The sequence below is a fragment of the Morus notabilis genome, unplaced genomic scaffold (assembly GCF_000414095.1).
Source record: "Morus notabilis unplaced genomic scaffold, ASM41409v2 Scaffold227, whole genome shotgun sequence".
Lineage (NCBI taxonomy): Eukaryota > Viridiplantae > Streptophyta > Magnoliopsida > Rosales > Moraceae > Morus > Morus notabilis.
Window position 1 is genome coordinate 198,335 of NW_010360247.1, and position 13,062 is coordinate 211,396.

The 13,062-nt window shown below is 34.4% G+C and overlaps 2 protein-coding genes across 2 annotated transcripts; both read right to left on the reverse strand.

Annotated features, from left to right (window-relative positions):
* Window positions 1-2,684: 2,684 nt before the first annotated feature.
* On the reverse strand, window positions 2,685-5,604 carry LOC21401741 (probable pectinesterase 53). Its single transcript, XM_024164287.1, has 5 exons — window positions 5,210-5,604; window positions 4,895-5,084; window positions 3,941-4,144; window positions 3,309-3,544; window positions 2,685-3,171 (listed from the first exon to the last, which is right to left on the reverse strand). Exons 1-5 carry the CDS (start codon window positions 5,602-5,604, stop codon window positions 3,018-3,020), a joined length of 1,179 nt encoding a protein of 392 aa, XP_024020055.1. The 3' UTR covers window positions 2,685-3,017.
* Window positions 5,605-10,778: 5,174 nt separating this feature from the next.
* LOC21401743 (transcription factor MYB78) lies at window positions 10,779-12,466 on the reverse strand. The gene is made up of 3 exons (XM_010096110.2): window positions 11,986-12,466; window positions 11,632-11,761; window positions 10,779-11,501 (listed from the first exon to the last, which is right to left on the reverse strand). Exons 1-3 carry the CDS (start codon window positions 12,155-12,157, stop codon window positions 10,931-10,933), a joined length of 873 nt encoding a protein of 290 aa, XP_010094412.1. The 5' UTR covers window positions 12,158-12,466; the 3' UTR covers window positions 10,779-10,930.
* Between the last annotated feature and the right edge of the window lie 596 nt (window positions 12,467-13,062).

Consider the following 13,062-nt stretch of genomic DNA (forward strand, 5'->3'; position numbering starts at 1 on the left):
AGAATCAATCCACCATGTGTTATGACTAACGTCAGCCATATTAGATTCATAACAAATAAAAGAGATTGGATTACCTTTCTTTTCAAGCCATTTCTGAAATTTGGTGCAATCTTTTTTCATGTGTCCCTTCTTCTTGTAGAAGAAGCATTTGGACTCTTTCTTGATTCCACCTTGGGGCGGTATTTTACCTTTCCCCTTCTTCTTGGCTTGAGTCGCATCCTTTCCTTGTGTCGCCATCAATGAACTCTCTCCCAATTCCATAATCAGTCTCCCTTCTTCTTGAACACACATGGTCAAAAGCTCATTAATTGACCACTTGTCCTTATGTGTGTTGTAAGATATCTTAAAGGGTCCATACTGATGTGGAAGAGTGTTCAAAATGTAGTGCACCAGAAAGGATTCAGACATCTCAACCTTTAGATTCTTTAATTGAGCCACAATATCCCTCATTTGCATGATGTGCTCACGCACACCACTGAAACTGGTAAGCCTTAAGGATGAGAACTTCATGATTAGGGTGCTAGCTAAAGCTGTATCTGAAGAGACAAACTGTTCATCAACAGCCTTCAGTAATTCCTTGACTTTGTCATGCTGATCGATCGAACCACGGATGCCAGCAGAGATCTTTGTTTTTATAAACATGACACAAAGGCGATTAGATCGCTCCCATTTCTCATACCGGTCAACATCATCAGGTTGACTGGTCGCAGTAATGGCAGGTGGTTCAGCCTTCCGAATAGCATAGTCAATATCCATCCACCCCAAATGAAGAAGAATCCTCTCCTTCCATACCTTATAGTTGTCACCCTTTAGTTCGGGAATGTCACATTTTACATCAGAGAAATGTGCAGGTTGCATGACTGCAAAAATTAAATATACATGCTTATTATCCAAATTGAGACTAATATGTTAAATCATGTTTTACCAATGTAAATCATGAATCTAGTGTCATAAAACTTGCTTGTGGGCTAAAGTCCTATTCAATTAGATCCACTCATAATCCTTATGATAAAACTATTAAATTATGTTCCTTTTCTTAATTCTTGTGGGTAAATTAAGAAATATAATTTGATATTCTATCCTAATTAGTCATATAAATATAACAAAAATTCCTGTGGGATAAAATTCGTTATATTCAAAATGACTAACCACAATTAATGTCATAATGTGATCCTAAAGCACTTAATATATAATTTTACATAATTAAAGATGCTGTGGCTACTCCTTAATTAATTAAAATTATATGAATCACTCGACATTTGATTTTATGCACAAAAATAATTCATATAAATTCTGTAAACAGAACCCAAAAATCCGTTCCAAAAAAAAAAAAAGCTTTTTTTTTTTTTTTGAAAAACTGAAGCCCAAAAAATGACATTTTTTGCCAAAAACGATATCCCATTATTTTGCACAGTGAATGAAAACGACTTGTCGTTTCAAGCACCTGGGATGTCTTCTTCAACCTCCAGACGGGTCAAAATCGACCCGATTGTGATCCGAATTTTGACCCAATTCGTTATATATGTTTAATACACCAAAATTGACGTTGCAAATTGCAGAAATATTAGAAATCTAATTTCTTAATGATTTCTAATCTCATTTTACATCAAAAAACAAAGAAAATCATTATTTCAATTTTTCAAATTGAAAAAGTTTCTGAAAATTTTTTTTCGGCGTAAACAGAGTTTCTCTTGGAAAACAAAGTAACATCAAGGCAGAAGTAATCAAGGCTCTGATACCAAATGTAAACTTAAATCTTAAACGATCTAAACATGCTTCTAACAAACTCAACAGCATTTAGATCAATATTGCGGAATAGAATCGAATTGAAAGCATACCTCCGGCCATTGATAACTTCTTACGCTTGACAGATATTTAACTCGGATTTGGCGCTTCTAATCCTCACTCAATCTCAAATAGATGGTGTATTTTACTGAATAAGATTGAAAGGCTTAGGGACCAACGGAAGGAAATGCACTCGTATATATATGTATACTCAGTCCATCACAGAGTATTCTTAATCGTGCACAACACGTGGGCAGCGATTATGGACGGTTTTCGAACGTTATTCGCGTCCCTACAAAGTGGAAGATATGGGCCACTATAACGGTAAGTTAGTTTCCTAATATTAAGGGAAAAAATCTTACAACAACTCTTTTTAGACTACAGACCAATATGTCATCTTGATTTTCGATGAGCGCAAAATTTAGCGAAACGGCATGTTTTGTGTCAAACGACCACTATAAGCTTTAAACTTAGGTCGTGAAGACGTGAACTATGCCGTTTTAATATTCCCACCACAGCAATCTATATTAGCTCACAAACGATAAGTTGTTTTTCATAGAATTTTGGCAAAACGATACCATATATATAAAATATATTTTTAAAATGTCTCAAATGACATAAATATCTAATTTAATTACAAACCATATCAATTATCAAGTGTGGAATAAAAACGACATGTAGTTTTATCTGGAACGACATTGATTTTTCAAAAGACGCCATCATTTTATCTATCGTTTGAGATGCAAACAGCCATATGTGGGGCGAAGTTAGTTTTCAAGACAACATATTATTTTATTCTTTCTTTGCAAACGACATGTCTATTTAGACGATTACAAACATTCTCATAAAAACGACAACGATAATAAGCATCATGTCGTTGTAGGACTTGCAAAGATCGCAAGCTTTACTCTTAAACGATATGACCCCTTTTTTTTTTTTTTTTTTTTTTTAACAACTATTAAATAGTTGCACAAAAAACATGTCGATAATAATTTCGATGACAGCAAACTCTATTATATATAAAACAACATGTCGTCTTTGACTCAAACGGCAACAAGGTTTTAACTGTAAACGACATGAAAACTTAAAACGACATATTGTAAATCCAACTTGCTATGGTACCGGCAGTTTTTCCTTTCGGTATTTATTTATCAATAATATGGCAATTGCTACTTTATAATCATATAATTAATATAATAAGTAGCGGAATTCCTAAACTTATAGCTTTGGTTTCAATTGGGGCTGATGAGCCAAGTATCGCCGTCAACGTAGTAGGTGCCAATAAAAGGTTGAGCCTCTTCGTCACTTAGAATTCGTGCCCATGCAACTCTCCCCTTCAAGTTGGCTCCTGGTCCACTACACTTGTATTCACCATAATACACTTGTCTACACATACATATATATAATTGTAAAAAAATAATTAATTAAGAATTATATATATGAACTCTCTAATATATATATATATATATATATGTAATTGATAATGCATTTGTGTGTAATTTGTTTTGAAATGATGAACTTACGAATCTCTCTTCTGATCACCCCAATCACTCCAGCCTTGGGGAAGAACAATCTTGTCCATGAAAGTGTAAGAGAAGACAACTCTGGAATAGTCACCCCATGCTCTTCCAAGGTACAGTTGCCCACTTCCTGTTACCACACTGTCTTTAAATGAAAACCCACTTTCTAGTGATGAAGTTGTGCGCTTTTGAGCTGTCAAGAAGGCCACCTTCTTTGCCGTTGAATGCAGATAACATTTCTGTGTCCATAACAATAAATGGGCTACTTTTTAGTTTAAACCATTATTTATTTGTTTTTTTTCCAAATGAAAATAGGATCAGCGGTCTTCTCATTCTCAGTCCTCTCGGTTTAACAACCACTCAATAATCTATTAGGAGCACAAGTAATTTAGAAAGGAATTTGATCACACTAGACAATTAACTTCATAATTTATTTCGAAACTTCTAATGTTAGAATTAAGATTTTAACATTTTAATATGTGAGTGTTCACATTAAAAATTTACATTGCACGTAACTGCTATAACAATAGATCAAACTCATGTTATTTGATGGTTAAAAATTAGTGGTTTCAATTACCGAAAAAATTCCTTAGTTATTTACTACATTAATTTATAAATAATTAAGTGATCATCACCTCATAAAAGGAGCGGCCATAGCCAAAAATGAAGTCAACAGAACCTTGGATGAAGCAATTGTAGAAGTAGTGGAGACCCTTGTGGTCGTAGAGCGTGTCTTGAGTTCCATAAAAGCTGCAGTTGTAGAATGCTGCCTTGCTCCCTGATATTCTCACTGCCACCGCTTGTCCTTTCCGGAACCCAACCACATGTGGTGCTGTGTTCTGCCATTTTAATTAATTAATTTTTTTCCATTAATATATTATATAGTTAATCACAATCTTGTCTCATGATTATAATAATTATTATACTTCAGTTAATGATATTAGCTAGACCAAATGAAAGGAAATATAATATATAATGCCCAACGGCTTTATAATTAGCTTGTTGGGACTTGGGACGTAGTGCATTTATCTGATATTGTATGTATTCAGAATTACATATTAATTATTTATTTGGTTAATTGCGATCACATGGAATGTCAAATTTTAAAGTTGAATTAATTACATACATTTATAAGTTCAATTAGGAACGCGTACGTGAAGGCGTGAGCGTATATATATATATATAAACTAAAGTTATAGTGTATGTAGCAACGGAATCTTGTGTGTCGTGCTTGGAAAAAAAACAAAAAATTGATATCCAAGACAAATTGCTTAAGCCTAACTCTTGCAGAAGTATGAATAACCTTCATTATTTTAGCCTGTTCCAAAAGGACAAAGGATAATACAAATTATACATGTGGATTGAATAAATGAGATTTTTACAAAATACATATCAATTCTATCAGTTTCATATAATTTTTTTTTTTATTTCTATATGACTTTGATCAACTCTAACATCGATAAAAGTTGTTTAAATAAATGGTTACTTTAGAATCCTTTGGTTTTAATATATAGCTAAGAGTATGGACAACCTCACAGTAATTAAGTTCTAATTGTGTTTATAGTAAGTATAATGCATAAATAATTTACCTCAAATTTAATGTTGAGGGCTACAAAATAATTAGCTTCGACGGCAACGGTTGCACTCTGAAACGTCCTCAATGGCTTCCCATTTTTTCCAGTGCCGGATGCGGTGTCGTTTCCGGTAATAGTCGGCGGATCATCGGCATCACCGAATAATGTCACAAACGGCATACTCCTCGGAATGTTAATCTTTTCCCTACAACATTATGATGTTAATTCCTTCTTTTATTATAAGTTATTACCAATGCAGCTCAAACATTAATTCTATAAAACAGTTAAAATAATATAATTATCATGCATATCATGTAGGTTATAACCTACCTATAAACACCTGGTTTGATGTTGATTATGACTCTTCTAGTGTTGCGTGGTGGAATGGCGTTGAGAGCTTGGGAGATGGTTGTGAAATCGCCACTCCCATCTTGGCTAACAGCTATCCTCATTTTGTTCATCTCAGCCTTCTTCAGTCTCTCGTCAAGAGAATCCACAGCCTCATTCTGATAATAACCCGCGGGTGACTTTAATTCTGCTTTCAAGGTAGTTTTCTTCCGGTAATTTTGGACGTTCCAAGACACCCATCTCTTGTAGTCCGCTACTGATCTCTCTGAACTCCACGAAGAAGAAAAAGAAGAAGAAGAGGACTTGACACCAATGAAAAGAAGGAATAAGATTAGAAAAATTATGAGTCGGAAATGGTGGACTAATTTGGAAGCCATGAGAATTCCACAAGTACAAACATGCATATAATTTATAAAGCCAAAATATATATAGATAAAATATGAAGATCTTCTAATCCACTCCATATCATATTTACTAAAATATCCTCGATTGGTATCAATCATTGGATTAGAGAAAAATTTGATTGGTGTGTCAAAAGAGGAAGAGGAAGACAAACTAATCAAATATTGAATGTGGGATGCAATGCAATGTAATATCATATGGTTGGGGAGACACTACATGTGAAACTAGCCCAACACACTTCAGAAGTCTAACTTGACCCAAAAGATTAACTTATTAGGTTTTGGGTCCTTCTATGTATATAAATCACTTCACATTCTTATCCATTTTTCATGTGGGACAACACACATATGCACTTTTCTCAATAATCTCCCCCTCATGTGTGTCCTCGAATTAAAGTTTCAAGTAGCCGGCACATCCAAGCATCACACTCCAAACGGGAGCCAACTCAAGCACGGGAAAGAGAGCCGAAACCATGTGAGTCCACCAAATGCTCCATCATCCGCGCACCTGCGGGAACACTAACTCTCCATGGGAGACAACGTGAAAACTATAACCGAGTGTGATCACCACGGAAGGCAACGTGAAAACTGTAACCGAGTGTGATCGATTGATCCATACAAACCATCGACTCTGATACTACTTGTTGAGGAGACACTACATGCGAAACTGGCCCAACACACCAAAAAGGTTAACCTATTAAGTCTTGGGTCATTCTATATATATAAATTACTTCACATTCCCATCCACTTTTCATATGGGACAATACACACATACACTTTTCTCAATACGTACAAACCATGATATCCTAACTGATGTCTTATTCTATTAGTTAGCGCAGTTTATTAGTGTTTTGAAGCCAATTCCCTCTAGCTAATTGCCCATCAAATGACAAGGCTTTGTGATATATGTCGTTCATTTCCCTTCAGCTAACTGAAAATCATCATATATATATATATATATATTTTCAATAATTCACTTTAATTACGTCGATTTTGTTATAAACATTTGTTGGTGCATAAAATCCACTAGGCCACCTGACATGTTTCCATGTTATTAAAGAACTAGTGAAGAGCCATTCCCAATTTCCATCACTCCATATAGTTTGAGAGTTGGGACCCCAAACTCTGAATTTCGTTAGCCCTGTCCCGGTCTCAATCCAATATTCTCGTCCCGTATATGGTAGTGGAGAAAACATAGCTGTATTCCATTTCACAATTGATATATATATATATATATATATATGTATACACACTGCTGGTTTTAATGTACTATAGTTTTGTTACCAATAGCCAGTTTGCACTTGTAGCTCCAAGTATAGGTGTGGGGTAATTATCACGTTGTTGTTTATTCGTTTTTTTCTTTCATTTTTTTTTTTTTTTAAAGAAAATGTAAAGATCACTTTGTCGTTAGGTTAGACATATCATTGTTTTCTTTTAGAGATCACTCAGAGAGTCAGATCCCACGCTTTCTCCTAAAAAGTATTGTAAACATCTAAACATTCAATCAGATGCTAGCTCGTTACTGTCTTTGTCGTTAGTGTTTTTTTTTTAATGACTTTTATGGTTTTAATTTTTTATGGCTTGATTAGGAGAACTAATCTGGTAGATCACTAGTGTTAATCTATGAGATTACTCCGGTGTCTAGTGGAAGGGGTTGACTTCAAGAATGAATCTTGTAAATTACCGATATTAGATTATTCATTGCTAATATGGACAATGCCATCAATGCTGATCGCTGTTGATTCTTGCAAAATTTGGTTGATAAATGATGATTATCTAGTAGACCACCTTTGATAATCAGATGGGGAATTTCGGCAAAATTTTAATTCTGACCCCTCGTGTTATGACATAATTCCTGACTTCGGTGGCATTCCTAATTAAGATTATCCTTTTTTTTTTGGTGATTAAGCGTAATAAAGATTATCCTTGTTGAAAGGACAATTGGTGCAAGCCCGTCCTGCTCATGGTAAGAATCTAAAGCGAAAAGAGTAGAAAATAGACCAATATGAAAAATTTAAGAAAGTATATAGTCTAATTTTTAGTTATAAAAATTAATAGGCCATAACTTGTCAAGTTATGGTTTATAACCAGATAAGTTATGGACAAACTTGTCAAGTTATGGTTCATAGCCAGACAAATTATGGACAAAAACCGTGAATTATGGACAATAACTTGTCAAGTTATGGTTCATAACCAGACAAATTATAGACAAAAATAATAATTTAACCTATTTATTAATTTATGTAAACTATTAATCTATTAATTCTAATTCATCTCAAGTCTTGACCTATTTTCTTCTTTCTCTCGATCTAAAGCCCCACAATTTAAAAATAACGCTGTTTTTCAAAGAGAAATCATGCTTATATCGTTTTCTTTTTCCTTTCTTTATTTTGGCTGTTGTAATGCTTATGTAATGTGGTCCATATTGTATTCATGATAATATTAAAAAAAGCTTGTCACTGAAAATAATTCAACAATTTAGCCGGAAGGCCCGGATTACATTGAAAAATTGGGTGTTTGATTTTTTTTTTTTTTTAATATCAGAAAACCAATTCAATGTAGTAATAAGTATCATGGTCATATGAGTCAGAGACTAAGAACTACGTAGGTCTCCATTGGATTGTTGTCATCCTTACGTATGTTCCACGGAAGAGACCAAAGTCCGATATTCTGTACATTCAGTCTCTGTTAGACCAGTTCTCATTTAATATTTAATCCAATTTCCAGTTCCACCGACTTATAAAATATAGACAAGTACGGAATAAAACTCACATCAATAGTTGTTCCAATAGCCATGAATGTATGTGTGTGTGTATACAAATATATACATGCAATTTCAATATAGAAGGATGGATAACGGAGAACCATATATGGAGTTACTTATTAATTTAAAATTAATATAAGTGAGTTCTATTATATTGGATTTGGTTTTCACTCTTCCTCACAAAATCATACCATAAATATTAAAACATCTTTTTTTTTTTTTGTATAGAAGGGAAAAAAAAGATTACAATTACTATATTTTGCTCGGCATATAGATCACTCATGAAGAAGTAGATTATCCATATATAATTTGTCTATTTAGAACATCTCTAATGCAATATTAAAATTAATGTGCTAAATATATATTTTTAGCATTTGAGTGAAAAAACACTCTAATTTAATGCTATTTATTGTGTCAAATTTTCATATGCTAAACTTTGTGGCAACTTTCCCACTAAGTATAGCATATGAAAAATTTGACATTTGATTACTATTAGTTGAATTGTATATTTTTTTCATGTAATCATTACACTTTTTACATTTTTTAATTATTTTAAAAATAAAAATTTACTTTTACAACTTTCAAAACTTAATGATTATAAGAAAAAAAAAATAGATTTAGCATTTTAAATAACATTATGCATTGGAGTAAAAATAAAAATAACATACCATATCATATTTCTTAATGTTATATATACAATTGGCATTAGCATTTGCATTGTAGATGGTCTTAGATCTTATCAAGTATAGAATGAACAACATTACCATTAAACCGATCTAAAATGAACCATTAATGTTACATTTTTTTTTTAAAAGAGAAAATGCATTAAAAGAAAAACTAATAAACAATCGTCTCGGTTACAAATCCACTGACCCTTCAAAGGGTAAAACGCACGCCTGAAGACTGACAACGGAAAACTACCTCGACATACTACAAATGAGCACACCCTAGAGGGCCACATCATAAACCCCCCATGAAGTGAGGTCATCTATGTGGCCTAGAACAGATTCTAGTCAGATCAAGACCACCCTATCAATGGACATATACCTGGCTTCATGTCGGACACTAAAAATAAAAATTAAACGATAAAATAAACGAGGGTCGGGTGAGGAGACCATTGTCCTTATTACAATGCGAGGGCGAACAAATGCCACCTTTATTACAATAGAAAACAACAATAAACACAAAACCAGAGAACAGTCACCACTACAATCCGCGGACACGGGGTCCCTCAACACCAGCCACCCAGGAGTCCTCGTCACCCAAGTCCGGCCACCAACCACTGGAGCCATCACAGCCTCACCACAGCCAAACCCACGCCAAGGCCAAAAAGCCCTCAGACCACCCTCCCACAGCGGCACGAACCCAACCACGACTTCAGGGATTGAGTAGAGTCACTTTTTCAGAGAGTAATTGAACTTGATTGTTTAGACTTTAGTACAGTTTTTGGGGCTTGCCCACAACAAAAATCCATTGAATCTAGATGCCATCCGAGCTATTTAATATTTTCATTAGGGGTTCGACTATATATATATATATATATGGGCATTGAATTGACGACTTATTTCATATAGAAGGTGAAATTGCTCTCTTCTAAGACCAAATCAATACATATATACATATAGTTGCTTCAAGAGTTGCGGCCATTAGTGCTTCAAATGAAGAGGCTGTTGAATCTCTCTCTACTTTCTAAGTACACATTTAATTGTTGGCCATACCCCGGCCCCTTTTTTATTATAAAAAATGATCTAATAATTAAACCCCGTCACGTTTATATTCTGTTAAAGTCATGGCTGTGGATTACCACTTCTATTTAGACTTTAGTGGCTGCCTACGCCGTTTTAATTTATAATTAGAAACACAAACGACTTTCTAGAATACGTACTTACAATGTAAGTAATGTAAGATACATAAAATTTCTTTTTTGTCCTTGATTACGTATCGTATACACGGAAACTTTAACATTTATTTCATTTCCATGTCCTGTACCCTGATCTTGATCTTGATCTTCTTTTAGTTAATTATATAATTTACGTGCAAAAAACGCTGAATTTAAATTTCACAAGAAAAGCTTTAATCGATTAATCTCCAATCTCCATACTAATTGGTATGAAGGGCGAGACCGTACTACTAAAAATTTAAAACCAAACAGAAAGCAAACTAAGTAATGGCCAGTTTTATTTTTTATTTTTTTTGGCTCAATACAGGAGAATTTTATGGTAGATTATAAAAAAATATATATATCTTATTTGTATTGCACATGTCTGAAGCTTCCCTTTTTTTTTTATACAAGGTTTAACTTTTTTAATCTATTGCTGTTATTGTGATATTTATGATATAATTTAACGTGCAATATGAATAAACAATATCTACCGTAAAAGTTACCTAAGGAAGAAAAACAAATTAAAAAAAGGTATATTAATATATGACGTTGTCTCTATGCACCTAAGACGTCAAATTAAGCAACATGATCAGCGCTACACTTATGTATCATGGTGTCACGATTAATGCGTCACGTAAGCGAATTCTTGATATTAATTAGAATTCATCAGAAAGCTGTTGCTGGAAGAACCGTAGATCCTCTTCACTCCACCAATTCTCTAATGAGTCCCCACCACTCAACCAACCATGATCACTTTGGCCATTCGCTTGGATATCCGATCCGTACTGAAACGTACCATTCATCGACAGGTTTTCCACCGACCCGTTACCACCCACTAGGTTACAGCAATCAGTTATGTCTGAAACCGATGACACCTGGGCATCCGACGTGTCGGACGAAGTACCTGACACGTCGGACATGAAACTATTCGGGCCAACCAAGTCGGAGCCCCACGGGGCAACCCCACTCGCATCGTTCTCAAGACAAATATTGGAGGACACGGGGTTGGTTTTGGTGTTGGGTTGGCCCGAGTGAGATGAATCTGGTCGGGTCGCCTGGATCCGTTCGACTAGGCGGGGAATCCATACGTAACGCATGGCGTCTTGGAATTGTTTGCTGTTGACGTCACACTTGAGTTGCTTGGCTTGCTTTTGGACTCTGGTTCTCCAATAGTTTTTTATTTCATTGTCCGTTCTCCCGGGCAAGTATTGGGCTATCTTGGACCACCTTTAGGAATTTAACGAAACAATAAAGTCATTATACACATAATAAAAAAAAGTCAATAGATATATATCTTGAAAATATTACTCAATAAAAATAATAATAATTATTAATATCGGAAAATGGGTATAGTTACCGGTTGCCATAGCGAGAATGGAGTTCAAGAATCAAGAGCTGTTCTTGGAGAGTAATGTTTCCTCGTCTCACACTCGGACGCAAGTAGTTTAGCCATCTCAATCTGCAGCTTTTGCCGGTTCTTTTTAGACCTGTATTAATTGTTAAACAGAAACAAATAAGTAATATCAAAGGCGAATTAATTAATATGCTTGAATTCCGGTTATTTCCCAGAAAAGATCAGTTTTATCCTTAATTTGAGGTTGATTAAAGATCATGTCAATTTGAAAAGAAAGAAGTCATATTGAAATTAAAGCTTAAAATTACCATTCAAAAAAGAAACTTATGATTAGAATTATAAGAAGTAAAATCGAACCTGCATGGCGAGCGAGGGAGTTCCAACGGCCTTCACCGTGGAGAGAGACGTAATTGAAGAGCAACGAGTCTTCTTCAACTGTCCATGGACCTTTCCTTAAGTCCACTTGATCTTCTTCATTATTTGCAGCAGAAAGATCGTATTTCTCCACTTGAGGAATAATATGATCCATTCAATCTAGCTAGTTTATAATTTGCCTGCCTAGCTAGCTCAAAGAGAAGTGCTATATATCTTTAGTTAGTTTATATATATATATATATATATATATAGAGAGAGAGAGAGAGAGAGAGAGAGAGAGAGAGAGGTTGGTGATGAGTATGGAGGTAAGAGGAGTACTTGGCTTTCTTTTCTTTTCTTTCTTTCTTTCTTTGTTTGGTTCGTCTTATGTAAAAGATTAGAAAGGAAGAGAACTATATATAGAGAGGTCTAAAGATGGGATTGGACTGATAATTAATTATAATCCTATAATACTAATTGGTTTTGTTTCGGACTTGTGAGAAAGAAGAGGAAAAAAGGTGAAGCATACAGTGTGCGTGTGTGATTGAACGCGGCAGAATTTGAGAAGATAATTATGAATAATAATACTTTAAAAAAAAAAGTTTCTACCTTGGACATATTATTATATAGAAAAGTTAGAACCAAACTGCTTAATTTTTTTTTGTTTTGGGGGTTTGACCGTTTGACTTTTTTGGGTCTGTTTCGCAGGCACGCGGACATACTTCTAGACAACTTGTCACATGAATTTGTACATGATCTTTCAGTCTTTCACTGCTAAGGAGATCATAATCCTAGTGGTTCTTTATTTTATTATTATAACTGTTATTATTTTTATTCCAAGTAGTATTTTTTTATTCTAAACTTTCGTTATATCTATCTACATATGTTTGATTCTCCAGTCGTACTATGTTTTGCACCATGTGAATATGATGTGAGAGATGTACATATGATGGCCAAAGTTTTCAGAAGATCAAATAAAATAATTTGTGACCGACCACTAAATACTTACCATCTTGTGCTCTAAAACTAATAAAATACACTATAGTTACGGCTAAACACTAAGCACAATGGAGTCGTGAC